This window comes from Macrosteles quadrilineatus, unplaced genomic scaffold, assembly GCF_028750875.1.
Source record: "Macrosteles quadrilineatus isolate MER2022 unplaced genomic scaffold, UCM_ALF_1.0 Scaffold_1__1_contigs__length_201487025, whole genome shotgun sequence".
NCBI classification, from domain to species: domain Eukaryota; kingdom Metazoa; phylum Arthropoda; class Insecta; order Hemiptera; family Cicadellidae; genus Macrosteles; species Macrosteles quadrilineatus.
The window spans coordinates 55,915,334-55,929,242 of NW_026542594.1; the positions used below are offsets into that span (position 1 = coordinate 55,915,334).

At 36.7% G+C, this 13,909-nt stretch overlaps 2 protein-coding genes across 2 annotated transcripts in view; one reads left to right on the plus strand and one right to left on the minus strand.

Annotated features, from left to right (window-relative positions):
* The window catches only part of LOC128983141 (molybdopterin synthase catalytic subunit-like), a 73,196-nt gene extending 60,740 nt beyond the window's left edge, over positions 1 to 12,456 (minus strand). The window contains exon 1 of the mRNA XM_054402314.1: positions 12,316 to 12,456. The gene's annotated coding sequence lies outside the window, so the exon portion shown is untranslated. The remainder of the gene's footprint in view (positions 1 to 12,315) is intronic.
* On the plus strand, positions 560 to 1,123 carry LOC128997196 (uncharacterized). The gene has a single exon (XM_054422796.1). It carries the CDS (start codon positions 560 to 562, stop codon positions 1,121 to 1,123), a length of 564 nt encoding a protein of 187 aa, XP_054278771.1.
* Positions 12,457 to 13,909: the final 1,453 nt, after the last annotated feature.

Consider the following 13,909-nt stretch of genomic DNA (forward strand, 5'->3'; position numbering starts at 1 on the left):
AGCCATCAAAAGAAGAACGAAGTAAATTCTCTTTGGGCTCTGCCCCAGTGGCCTTTATAGTTCCCTCACCAGATTTGTTTACATTATGGCCATATGGATAATTTTTCACTAATTTTTAATGAAACAGCTGTTAATATTTAAATTGTATTTTAAATATCACACATTAATAGGGAGTTATTGAATTACTAAAAAAGAAGTGTTTGCTAAGTTATTTTCCGATTTTATTACGAAATCAGTGAAAAAATCTTATTATCACAGTACATCTTAAAAGTCATTAAGGATGGAAAATTGCAGTTTACTGCAGAATTATAATTATTATAACAAAATTATAACAACATTATAATTAATACAGTCGACTGTTGACTTCAATTAACATGTACCGTACTAAACATTTTCTATCTTTTGGTTTATAATTCAAATACGTTTTACTTCACATTTTGATAAAAAACGAGCCGGATATAAATCCAGTATGATTCATCACAGTTTTTATTATTTTCAGTAAAATATTGTAAGTTTTCAATCAACAAACTGACAAAAGTACATAGCTTCCAAGACAAAAATGGATGCATTAGTAAAGAAAAGAAGCACAATCAAGGCACAACTAACAAGATTTGGACAGTTCTTTGACAATTCCATTAATTCTCCCGGATTTTTGAATGAACTATACGTCAGACTTCCCAAGGCAGAGCAACTTCTTGACAAATTCGACCTCATCCAACATGACATTGAACTGGAGGATGACGAGGATGCCCAACAGGTAGAAAGGGAAACCTTTGAATCGACTTTGAAAATAATAGGTAAGGCCAAATCATTCACAACAAACAATCAGGAGAATACTTCAATTCAAATGAAAACTTCAGATAGGGTTTCAGGGCCTAAACTAAACCTACCGGTATTAAATCAGCCATCCTTTGATGGATCTTTTGACGATTGGTTTCCGTTTTCTGATATGTTTTGGGTGGTGATCCATAACAATGAATCTCTAACAGACATTGAAAAATTGCACTACCTTAAATCTTGTTTGAAAAAGGAAGCGTTTGACGTAATTTCATCTTTGGAGTTGACTTCCACTAACTATGCAGTAGCTCGGAACCTCATTCAAGAGACAACAACAAAACATTAATACAGTAGTTCAAAAACATGTTCATTCTCTGTTCAATCTACCTAGGTTAGAAAAAAGAATCTGTTCAATCTTTAAGAGAGCTGATCAATATTTCCAACAAGCACATTCGTGCATTGAATGCACTTTGAGAACCCACTGAGAAATGGGATACTACTTATTCATTTGATATCTTCAAAATTTGATCCTATCACATTTAGGAATTGGCAAGATAATCTTAAGCCTAATAGCTTTCCAACAATGCAAGACCTAAATGATTTCTTAAATCATAGGTTTCATATACTTGACTCAATTCATTACAATAACAGTAAGCCTTAAGTTACTCCATTGCCTAAACATAACGATGTTAACTTTGTCAAACATAAACCTACTTCTGGGTTTCAAAACAAGTCATGGTCATCACGACAGCCATGCTTGTCATCTTCAGAACCTAAATGGGAATTATGTCAGTCCTCATATTTTTTATTTCAATGTGAACAATTTCACAACCTAGCAATACCTGATAGAATAAACAAGGTAAGAAGCTTAAATTTGTGTAAAAACTGTCTGAAATTTCACAAAACTAATCAGTGTAAAAGTAAGAGTGTTTGCAAATCTTGTGGAAGAAGACACAACACTTTACTTTGCCTTAAGTCAGTATCAAATCCTAGAGACAGTTGTGGTAACAACAGTCAACCACACTCAGATAACAAATACTTATCCACTGCGGATAATAAACAGGATATTTCTGTAGGCGCATCAGCCAATGATCAATCCTCTAGCAGATCCTTTCTACAGATATTGTGAATGTCATCAGTCCTAGAGGTAAGATTGTTCCATGTAAGGCATTACTTGTGATAATGATCTCATTGAACTGCTATCCAAGGGTGATTTTCATTTAAGAAAGTGGTCATCAAATCATGTTGATTTACTAAAAAACGTTCTTGAATCAGATATTGAAGCTCATCCTGAACACAATTTAGACATAAACAACTCAATAGTCAAAACGTTGAATCTAATGTGGGATACCGCTCATGATGTATTCAAATATATTCACTATCACAAGATACTCAACCACAAAACATTACAAAACGTCAAGTTCTGTCGGAAATAGCCAAGATATTTGATAATTTGGGATTAATTGGACCTGTCATTCTCTTAGCTAAACTTGTAATGCAACAACTGTGGAAGGAAAACTTAGATTGGAATGACACACTTCCCTCGCATTTGAATAATCAATGGCTTGATTTTTATGCATCATTAACTAATTTGAAAAAACTATCAATAAACAGATATGTATTGTCATCCAATGAACCTGCAAATGTAGAATTTCATGGATTTTGTGATGGATCCATGGCTGCTTATGGAGCTTGTGTTTATCTTAGGTGTAAAGGCGTAAAAGGAGAAACAAATGTGACGTTAATTTCATCAAAGTCTCGTGTTGCTCCATTGAAGGTGACTTCAATTTCAAGATTGGAGCTTTGTGGCGTTATGCTACTTAGTCAATTAGCCCAAGTTCTCATCAAAGCATTGAACATTGATGCTAATAATGTTTACTATAATTCTGACTCAACTGTTGTTCTTTCTTGGATCAATTCCCCATCATCTCATTACAGTACATTTGTTGCAAACAGAATCTCAACAATTCAATCCCTAACAAACATAAGCCACAGTAGCGTAGCCAGGATTACGTTAAGGGGGGGGGTTATTTAACGTGACCATGCCGGGGGGCCTGGGGGTAAGTGGTAGTGTACGCCTTTTACCGTGACATGAAAAGTGTTGTAAAACACTTAATATATTTCTAAGACTAGGTAAATTGCTTGGCACTTTCTTTATTTACTGGTTAGCATAAAAGTATACTACGAAAACATATTTACTTCAACAGTAAAATATATATATATAGGGACACCCAAGGGGGGGGTTTGTAACCCCCAAACCCCCCCCCCCTTAGCTACGCCACTGATAAGCCATATTTGGGACATAGCAGTAACGGACACACGAATAAAGGGTTTTGCCTCCATACTTTCATTGAAAAGATTACAGATTTTTTTACCACAACACACTAAACTACATTTTGATCAAATCACTTGTACTACCCCACTTCAGTTACTGCAACTCATTGATCAATGACTTGACTGCGACTCAGACGGGTATGCTCCAGCGGTCACAGAATTATTGTTTGAGATTTGTCTATGGTCTGCGACGTATGGAGCATAACACGCCATACTACCTTGAGGCACACATCCTGAAATTAAATGATCAAAGATTCATTAAAATTTTTTCATTGGTTTTTTTTTCAATTTTGAAAACAGGCTCCCCAAAATATTTCAAATCCGATTTTAAATTTGTGTCTCAGGGTAGTTCAAGAATGTCTCGTTATTCTTCCATCACATTGCGTATACCTCATCATGTGACCACAGCTTATGGCAGGGCTTTTGTTGTTACCCCTTGTCGTCTGTGGAACGGCCTACCCCTGCACATTAAGACACTTGAAAAACGTTCCCAGTTTGTGGCGGCACTGAAAAAGCTCTATTTTGAGGAGATGGTCTCGGCTGGCGTGTCCTAGGGCTACTGTTACTTTGCCCGTTTGCTGATGCGTGTATGCAAGAGTGAGTAAATGTGTTTTTTGTATTTGTTAAATTTGTATGTTTTTTTTCTGAGATATGTAGATACTTGAATTGTTAAATATTTTATGTTTAATTAGATTAAGTTAACCCAATGTAACATTATTTTTGTTATTTTTTGAATGTCAGGTTAAGTGTAAGAAAGGGCCATGTGGCCCTAACTTTCCCTGAAAAAATAAACGATTTTTCATTTCATTTTATTTCAAAGCCATTGGAATCATGTTGTTGGCACTGAAAATCCTGCAGACCTAATATCTCGTGGCTCTATGGTTCAACTGCTCTTATCGTCATCTCTCTGGTGGAATGGGCCACAATGGCTATCTGGAAAACATCAATTTTGGAAGGAAGGCTCAAACTTTTGACTTGATATGAGTGTCAACTCACTCCTAGAATTGTGTAAGGCATATAATGTAACAGCCGTCTATTTTCATGTCCATGGTCATGATATATTTAGCAAGTATTTGTCAATGCAGAAACTTTTACGAGTTGTAGCATATTGTACCTAAGGTTTTATAAAAATACAAAATCCAAAGATTGTCTAACAGGTTCCCTTACATGTTCAGAAATAAATTATTCAAGACTTTCTCTTATAAAACTAGCTCAATCTCAATCATTCTCCCAAGAACTGAAAACATTGAAGGAAAACAATACAAACTCTTGCTGCTAAATCATTTTCTTGATCACCAAGGGCTGAACAGAGTAGGTGGTTGACTGAAACATTCAACTTTAAGTGTTGATAATAAACAGCTGATTATTCTCGATCACAAACATAGGCTAACACGGTTAATTGCAGAAGATCTACATGTTCAAATACTTCATGCAGGACCACAACTTTTATTGAGTTCTCTTCGAGAAACTTATTGGCCATTAAATGGCACAGGCCTGTTTTTGACCCTGTCAGCGCCCTAGGCACAACTAAAAGTAGCGCCCCTTTGCAATGTATATATAACAGGGTGTGCACCAACCGGGAAATTTGGGAATAACGCGTGACTTTTTTTTACCAAAAATTATGCGTGAATTTTGTATTTCTACCTGGAATTTTCAATTTATTGCGATGGCGCATTACAAAATAGACGTTTCCGTGACCGCAGCAGGCTGGCAACTAGAAGACAGGAACCTGGAGAAAATATTGATCAGTATCTTCGAAAACTCAATGAACTTAGTAAAGCATGCAACTTTAAATCTGTCACTGCTAATGAAAATCGCAACGAGTACATAAGAGACGCTTTCATTCGAGGATTAATATCACAGTCCATTCGACAAAGACTTCTTGAAAATCTAACTTTGACTCTTGAAGAAGCTTATAATCCAAGCCATTACCTTGGAATCAGCTGAAAATCAGGCAGTTTCATATATTTCAAGCCCTTGTAACTCTATATCTCAGTCAACTCCTAAAAATGTTGATGTTACTGATACATTTGATACATATGTTACTGATACAAATGTTTCTCAGGCAGCTTCTGATTCGTCTTCACACCAATTATCCTCGATAAGGAGAGAAAAATGTTTCTTTTGTGGATGGTCACGACACTCTCGAGCCAACTGTCCTGCCAAAGACTCAGTTTGTATATTTGTGACAAGAAAGGCCATTGGGTAACAGTTTGCAATTCTCACAACCAAAGTAGGACATTTAAGGGTAAAACAACTCAAAGTGAAAAGACAGAAATAAACTCAATGTCTTCCTCTCTTGTTGCTGCCTCACAAAAATGTCTTTCAAAAGCTACTGTGATAGAATAAATATACCCCCGCCGCAGCAAACCTGCTGACTAAGCGAATTTCCATTTGAATTGGTTTAACGAGTACCTAGGTTTGCTGCTACAAGGAAACTAATAAAGTGTGTTTTTGAGTAAAATATTGATAGCTTAGTACAAAATAAATAAATTTGCCAAGTTTGATCAAAATATATCCATAAAAAACAAACTACAACATTTGACAATATTCTCCATAAGAATAACATGGGAATTTTAAATTTACAATTTTTTTTTATTTTCTCCATTACTAACAATTGAACAAAAATACTTTTATATACTAAATTATTTTTTTTTTAAGCTCTTTAAAAAGGTCTAAAGAGAAATCGGGAAATTTTGTGTTTTGAGGGTCAAAAGTGAGAAAAACCAATTTTTACCCCATAAAACCCCCCAAAGGGTTTCATACCCCCGTAAAGCCCCGTTCCCATGGTCCGATCGTGCTGGTTCGCAACTCATTCAAGTTTATCCCGCTTTACACCTTTAAACCAAATTTCATCAAAATCGGACAAAAATTACTCAAGTTATCGCGTTCACGGACGTATATATATATATAGGTATACATATATACAAATTTGTACGAATGGTGTTTTTGGCCTCTGGGAACATCAAAATGAAAAAGTAAATCGGTCCCGGGTCTAGGTCTTACCGTGCCACCTACGGTAATAGCTACTTCCCTATAGGGAAATTCGCTAAAACGTGAGCAATGAGCTCTTAGGCCTACCCAGCAATAATTAGCTTATTTTCAAAAGATGGTTTTATATTAAATGAGATTAAAAATAGTTCAATTTTATAATGACTGACTTCAGCTTCTATTATATTTAAAATAGATTTCCACCGACCTTGTAGTTGTAGAAAGGTATTCACGGCTGGGGTACCCCACCTGCTGGCGTCATGTCGTCCTGTCCGGGATTACACTGCACACTTTTTAAAGTCTTTAGAAATAGTTTATGTACACGATAAAATAAACTTAAAATTCAGTTCTTGTTATAAAGCAAAACAAAAACGATCTTTTATGGCCTAATGAGGGTTGAATTTGATTTGTAATGAAATATGAAAGTGAAAGGTTATAGCGGTGAGCGTATTGCTGCATGAAAAAGTGACTTATTGTCGAGAGAAGTAGTAGCGGACTGTGCCGCGGCCGAACATCGTACGATGGAAAAGTACAAAGGTTGGGAAAATCCTTTCTTATCGGCCGGACATGGGTTGAAAGATAAACGGTGAAACCAAAGCTCAGGGCAATGGAAAGTATACGTTGAAATAAAAATAATATGCTATACTAAACGAAATTGATATCTAACAGCTACAGTGTCACTGATGTTAAATGGCAAACCAGTAGATGCACTCATTGATACTGGGAGTTCCGACAGTTTTATATCCGAAGCTACTATGAAAAGATTCAATATTTCTAAATACCCAACAAAGCATGAAATATCGATGGCATCAACAAGCCATGTTTCATCAACTCTTGGCCACTGTATTGTTGACATGGTGTGCGATGGCCACGAATACCCACAGACAAAGCTGCTCGTCTTAACTGATTTATGTGCCGATGTTGTAATTGGACATGACATCCTTCGGCAACATTCTGCTGTGGAGCTGAATTTCGGTGGTAAACGCCCACCCTTCAACGTTTGCAATCTACTTAGAGCTAAAGTATCACCACCACCACTGTTTGATAATCTAACTAATGACGTTAAGCCTGTAGCCATCAAGTCCCGCCGCTACTCTGAAGATGATAGTAAGTTCATCAAAAGTGAAGTAAGTAGGCTTATATCAGAAGGAATAATTGAACCGAGTAAATCACCTTGGAGAGCCCAAGTGATTGTGGTCAACAATGGGCACAAGAGATGACTGTGTATTGACTACTCTCAAACCATCAACAAATTCACACAGCTTGATGCCTACCCTCTACCTCACATTGATCATTTGTCTCTAAGCTTGCTCAATATAAAGTGTTCAGTACAATAGATCTGAAGGAGGCATGTCACCAAATACCTATTCGGAATGAAGATAAACCATTCACTGCATTTGAAGCTAATGGGAGACTTTACCAATACACTCGAATTCCTTTCGGCGTAACTAATGGTGTGGCGTGTTTTCAAAGAACTATTGACCAGATTATAGAAACTGAAAATCTACTAGACACGTTTGCTTATCTGGACGATGTAACTATTTGTGGTGGTAGCCAAGCAGAACACGATTAAAACCTACAGAGATTCATGGAAGCAACTAAAAAGTATAATCTTACCCTGAACAAAGAAAAATCTAAGTTTTCGTTGACCAGCATTCCAGTTCTGGGGTACATTGTAGAAAACATGTCCATGCGTCCTGATCCTGACCGCTTGCAATCACTCTTGAATTTCCCCGTTCCAACTGATAATGCAAGCCTTAAAAGAGCTCTTGGCATGTTGTCCTATTACGCAAAGTGGATTCCTAAATTCTCTGAGAAGGTTCATTGCCTTACTACAGTCAAATCATTCCCAGTAGGCAGTAAAGAAATATTGGCTTTTAAGACATTAAAAGAAGAAATAGCAAACTCCAGTATGTCTGCAGTTGAAGAAAATATTCCATTTACTGTAGAAACAGATGCATCTGAATCAGCTATAGCGGCTACCCTTTCACAAGCTGGAAGGCCAATATGTTTCTTTTCAAGAACCCTAACTAAGAGTGAACATCTACCTGCTGTGGAAAGAGAGGCCCTCGCAATATTCGATTCAATACAGAAATGGAGGCATTTCCTGATTGGAAGACGATTTAAATTAATTACAGACCAGAAATCTGTGTCCTATATGTTCAATCAGAAACACGCGGGAAAGGTTAAGAACAACAATATTTTAAAGTGGCGATTGGAACTAGCACCTTTCTCTTACGACATAGTGTACCGTTCTGGCAAGGAAAACGTAGTAGCAGATGCATTTTCACGACTTTCATCTTCCATCTCTTGTAGAGATTTTGAAAAACTCCGTAGAATTCATTGTGACATTGGACATCCTGGAATAGTACGGATGGTTCATTTCTTAAAAAGTAAAAATCTCCCTTACTCTATCGAAGATGTCAGGCGAATGACCGCTTTATGCTCTGTTTGTGCGGAAGTGAAACCTCGGTTCTACCAAAAAACCCCATCAACACTCATCCATGCAATGGCTCCTTTCGAGAGACTTAACATTGATTTTAAGGGGCCAATATCATCTGTGACAAGGAATAAATATATACTGACGGTTGTTGATGAGTTTTCAAGATAACCATTTGCTATTCCTTGCTCGGACACATCAGCATCTTCTGTCATCAAAGCACTTACATCAATCTTCACCATCTTTGGTATGCCTGCTTTTGTCCACTCCGACCAAGGTTCTGCTTTCATGTCAAAAGAACTGAGTGATTTCTTACCTAAAGGAATCGCCACTAGCCGATCTTCACCTTATAACCCTCGAGGTAATTCTCAAGCTGAGCGATATAATGGAAGGATTTGGAAGACTGTATCTCTTGTTCTGAGAAACAAGGGACTGAAGACAGAACAGTGGGAGTATGTTTTGCCAGAAGCTTTGCATTGTATACGCTCGTTACTATGCACAGCTACGAATGAGACCCCACATGAACGTCTTTTCAAACACCAGAGACGATCATTTTATGGCACCTCTCAACCTCAATGGCTCATGAATCCAGGACCAGTATTAGTGAGAAGTCAGAAGGCATGTAAGAAATAACAAATATGAACCTTTAGTGGAACAAGCTCAACTGATAGAGGCTAATCCAGACTATGCTCGCATCAAGTATAGAGATGGTAGAGAGGCTCTGGTATCGGCGCGACATCTCGCTGTTCCCCCTGAAGCTATCCAACAAGAGGATGAGCCAGTGACTTGGGAAAATCCCAGTCAAGAAGTAGATCCTGTTCTTCAAGACCTGAGACGTGAATCAAACCTGCTTCAACCTGAAATTGGGAACTCTATTCAATCTGAAATCGAAACATCCCCTCTGCATGGGACCGTGACCCCTACTTCTATGAGGGACAACAAAGAAACAAACCTGCGTCGTTCCACTAGAGTCCGAAGACCTCCCACCTATCTAAGGGATTACATTTTTAAAAAAAGATGGGGTGAATGTTATATAGGCCTAATATGATTTCTATTGTACTGCCAAACATTTCTTCAGCTGTTTTATTTAAGACTGTTTTGTTTATATATGTAATGTTTACAGTTTTGTGCAATTCTCTCATGTAAAATGTAGCTGATTATTAAGTTGAATAAAACCATATCAATTTGGTGTCTAAACATTTCTTTTCATAACACCGCGTTTACATCAAAGTCTTACACGGCAAATATTTACTGTACTTACACTGGGATATGATGTAATTTTTATATGTCTACTTACAGTATTTTTAACGCTGAATCCAAAAATGCACTCAGTTTTTGTTGGAGAGATTCCTAAGTGGCCGTAAAACGAAGGTTAGGATTACAAATCTAAGGATAATTGAGCAGTACTGAAGGTAATGGTAATATGGCGTGGTCTGGACGGGTCCGTACTGAGTGAGGAGTGAGGACTGAGTGAGAAGAGCAAACAACTGTTTATACTTGATCTAATGCGGAATTAAATCAAATCAATTCGTTTTGAATTAAACCAAATAATCAGTTCTTATTTAGGCATGTGAGGAAGGTAGGTCGGGTTTTATGCGGATTCGTGACTGTATTAAGTGTTTTGAAGTGAGGTTAGATTAGGAAGGTAAAGGTTAGGTTATAATGAACCGACTCATTAATTTATGCAACTTCCAGACTGTTTTTGCACAATTAAATAGTGGGTGAAACACAATGAAATAACGATATCAAAAATGCGCAAGCACTGTTTTTGCACAATTTAATAGCTTGCGCATTTTTGGTATCGTTATTTTATTGTGTTTCACCCACTATTTAATTGTGCAAAAACAGTCTGGAAGTTGCATAAATTAATGAGTCTGTTCATTATAACCTAACTTTTAACTTACCTAATCTAACCTCACTTCAAAGGACTTAATATAGTCACGAATCTGCATAAAGTCCGACCTATCTTCCTCACATGCCTTTTCTGACATAAAATGTGATTTAAACATTAATATTAAGGTTGGGTTGGGTTAGGTTAGATTAGATTAGATTATGTAACATCATTTATTAGTTGCTGATACATTAAATTATGCACTGTGGCACGTTTTCAGTTTTAGACACAATGGGATTATGTACTATGGGATTAACAGACGTTGAGGCATTAGTCAATGGTTGAGGATTGGAATGAGGACGATGATCACGTCGGCAGTGGCCTAGCTTCTATTACTGATATTTAACGTGAATAAATTCTATTTTGTTTTATAAGTTATGTTCATGTGATTAATAGTTTATGTATCGTAGTTGATTTATTATTTATTATTTATAGCACCAAAGTCCATTTTCTTTTAAAAATCTAGTTATTGCATATTGTAACTCTGATTTTGCTCTCATGGCGTCGTGTGTGGTTTTGTCTGTTTAGTATCGAATGTAAACAACTGACAGCTGTTTCCACTCCACAAACCTTCCACCCCTATTATTGTTAGTCGCCACTAGAACTTGGACTCGTCCATACCACAAATATGTTAAGAAATCAACAAAACTGAAGCTTAATATTAATTATTTAACTGTACAGCCACTTAGGAATCTCTCCGACCATAACCGATTGCATTTTTGGATTCAGCGTTAAAAATACTGTAAGTAGACATATCAAAATTACATCATATCCCAGTGTAAGTACGGTAAAAAATTACCTCTTCCACTAGTTTTGGAAACTAAGTTAGTTGCTTTTCCTACAAAATACAATGACTTTTTCTGTCATCCACTAGTGGAGAGACAAGTTTTCAACTAAATTTTGGTTTCCCGCGGAGAGTCGGTAAAGAGCAAAGAAAGTTTACAACAAAAAGTGGAAGACTAGTTGCTACACGCTTTGTGCAAGCAACTTGTAGAAAACTAGTGGAGAACTGTTCCTCCTGGCCCCTCCACGCATCCCGGGTGTGACGTCGGGCGGTAGCCAATTCTTGGGCCACAAGTTTTCCACTAGTTGCTCTAAATTTGTGAGGAGCAACTTTTGGTTTTCAACAAAAAATCTTTCACTAGTTTCTCAAATTTGTTCAGAGCAACATTTAGTTGTATACTTTTATCTTAGTTGTAAACTTTTGGTTGTAACTTGTAACTTACACTTTTGTTGTCAACTTTTGGTTGTCAACTTTGGTGTAAACGCAGCTTTAGTGAGAAAGCTCTCATGCTCTTCTTTGCACTTCTAAAATAAAACTACCAGTGTGGTTTTTAACCGTACAGAGAAAAGCGTAAAGGCTAGTATGAAAGGAGCCTAAAATAATAACTTAAGAACAGAACCACTTTGCAACTAAGTAGGCTTAAGTTAAACAACTTTCCAGGAGAAGTGAATTGCCTTGATAACTAGAGAGTTAACCATTTCAATTGTTTTTAAGTATTAAAAGAGTTAACTTACTGGTACTGGTGACATAAGGTACCGGTAGTCTATAACTTAATAAAATAATTTACCTCCACTCAATGGTGGTATAACAGCAATTATATCTTGAGCATCAATTGTTATATTTTGATCAGAAGGTAGATATTCTTCGTTGATTGAAAGTATTATGTTATTTTTTAAAGCTTGAAGGGCAAATTCATTAACAATCTTGTCTAATAGATCGTTATAACATATTACCGAGTTAACAGTAATGAAACTCTCGCGCTTCCCACTAAGCTCTTTGGCTTTAGCGAAAAATAATACTTTTACTGTAACCTTGTTCATTGTTTACCTCAAATTTCATTTTAAATTAAATAGGCCTAGGCTATGTTTCACATGTTACCTGAAGAGTGATATTGTAACTAAGACTTCCTAAAAACAACTATAGGGCTAAAATAACATATAATTAACTCCCGTTTATTGCTGATTCTTATATAACTTTAACTGTTCTAGTGTTCTATCCTAATTATCCCACATTGACATTGACAATTGACATGAGACATGACATAAGAGTATTACATTACGGGTCTGACTCAGGGGAGGTACAAATGAGGCATTTAGTTCAAAATTCCTCCGTGAACAGCGCTGTAGTAGAGAGCACTTTGGCAATGAAGGTTTACTAATCGCAAAAATAGTTCTGTTCATAAAATAAAATTATAAAATTATAAATGCCTCAAATTCAATTTTACTATTATTTAATTATAAAATTAAACTATCATAACCTAACCGAACTAACCAAACTTGCTGATAAAGAAATAATATAATAAAAGCTTAGTAATCGGAAAAATAATTCTGTTTATTAAATAAAACTAGAAATTGCTCAATTAAAATTTTATAATGACTTAATAATAAAATTAAACTGTAATAACCAAACCAACCAAACTTGCTGATAATAAAAAAATCTTGGACAAAAAGTTAATGCTCCCAGCGGGATTCGAACCCGGGACCTTCAGTAAATCAGCCCGGCACGCTAACCAATAGACCACCGAGGCCGATGGCTGTTGAACGTTTTGTTACGGTAATGGCGTTCCCTCAGCTAATAAGAAGCCCTCAGCTGTCATCGTAGCCTCTTCTATACCTCCCCTGAGTAAATACCTTACATTACACTAAACACTTTCACGTTGACGTTTTACACTTTACGTTTTTTGATGTTGTTTGTTTAGCCCCCCACACACTACCAGACCAGACCTCCAGACCAGACCGTCTGGCTGCAACCAGACCGTCTGTGGTCTGAGGGTTCAACCATCAGACACGCAGACAGTCTGGTCCGAGAAAATCGGTCTGCAGACAGCCCCACACACGATAAGACAAGTGCCAGACGCCAGACCAGACGGTCTGGTCTGGAGGTCTGGTCTGGTAGTGTGTGGGGGGCTTTAGTTTTGCATTTGCTTTCATTTGATTTTGTATCCTCGTCAGTCGTCATTTACAAGCTAGCAGGTTGGTCTAACTGTCATGTAGTTGTTTCATGCATTCCATCTATATTATTCAACTGTAGCTAAATTCTGAATTAAAAAAAAAGTTGAATGTGTCTGTCACTGGCAGGGTTAGGAATGCGAAAGCTTGGTTACCGAGCTATGTAAATATTGACTCCATTTTTAATGTACAATTTATATTTTTGTCAGTGTTATGAAAAAGATTTATGGAAACCAAATTTATATGGTTTTGGTTTTATCCAACTTAAAAATCTGCTACAATTTAGATGAGAGAATTAACACACTGTAAAATGCATATAAAGTTGTTCATTTTATCATGGGAGAGAGGATGTAATGGAATGACATGTGATTTAGTAATTATTTGTATGTTTACTCATATGACTATGGTTACCAGGGGTTACTATGTTGTTGACTTGTTTTGAAGTGAGTTGTTAAGTTAGTTGAATGTTGAATAAAAGTTCTTAGAAGAATTCCTTTTAATCTATCTTTACATGGTGGCAGCGT

Bases quoted from the DNA above. Each gene is read 5' to 3' on its own strand.
- LOC128997196 (XM_054422796.1), top strand. From the start codon at position 560: ATGGATGCATTAGTAAAGAAAAGAAGCACAATCAAGGCACAACTAACA.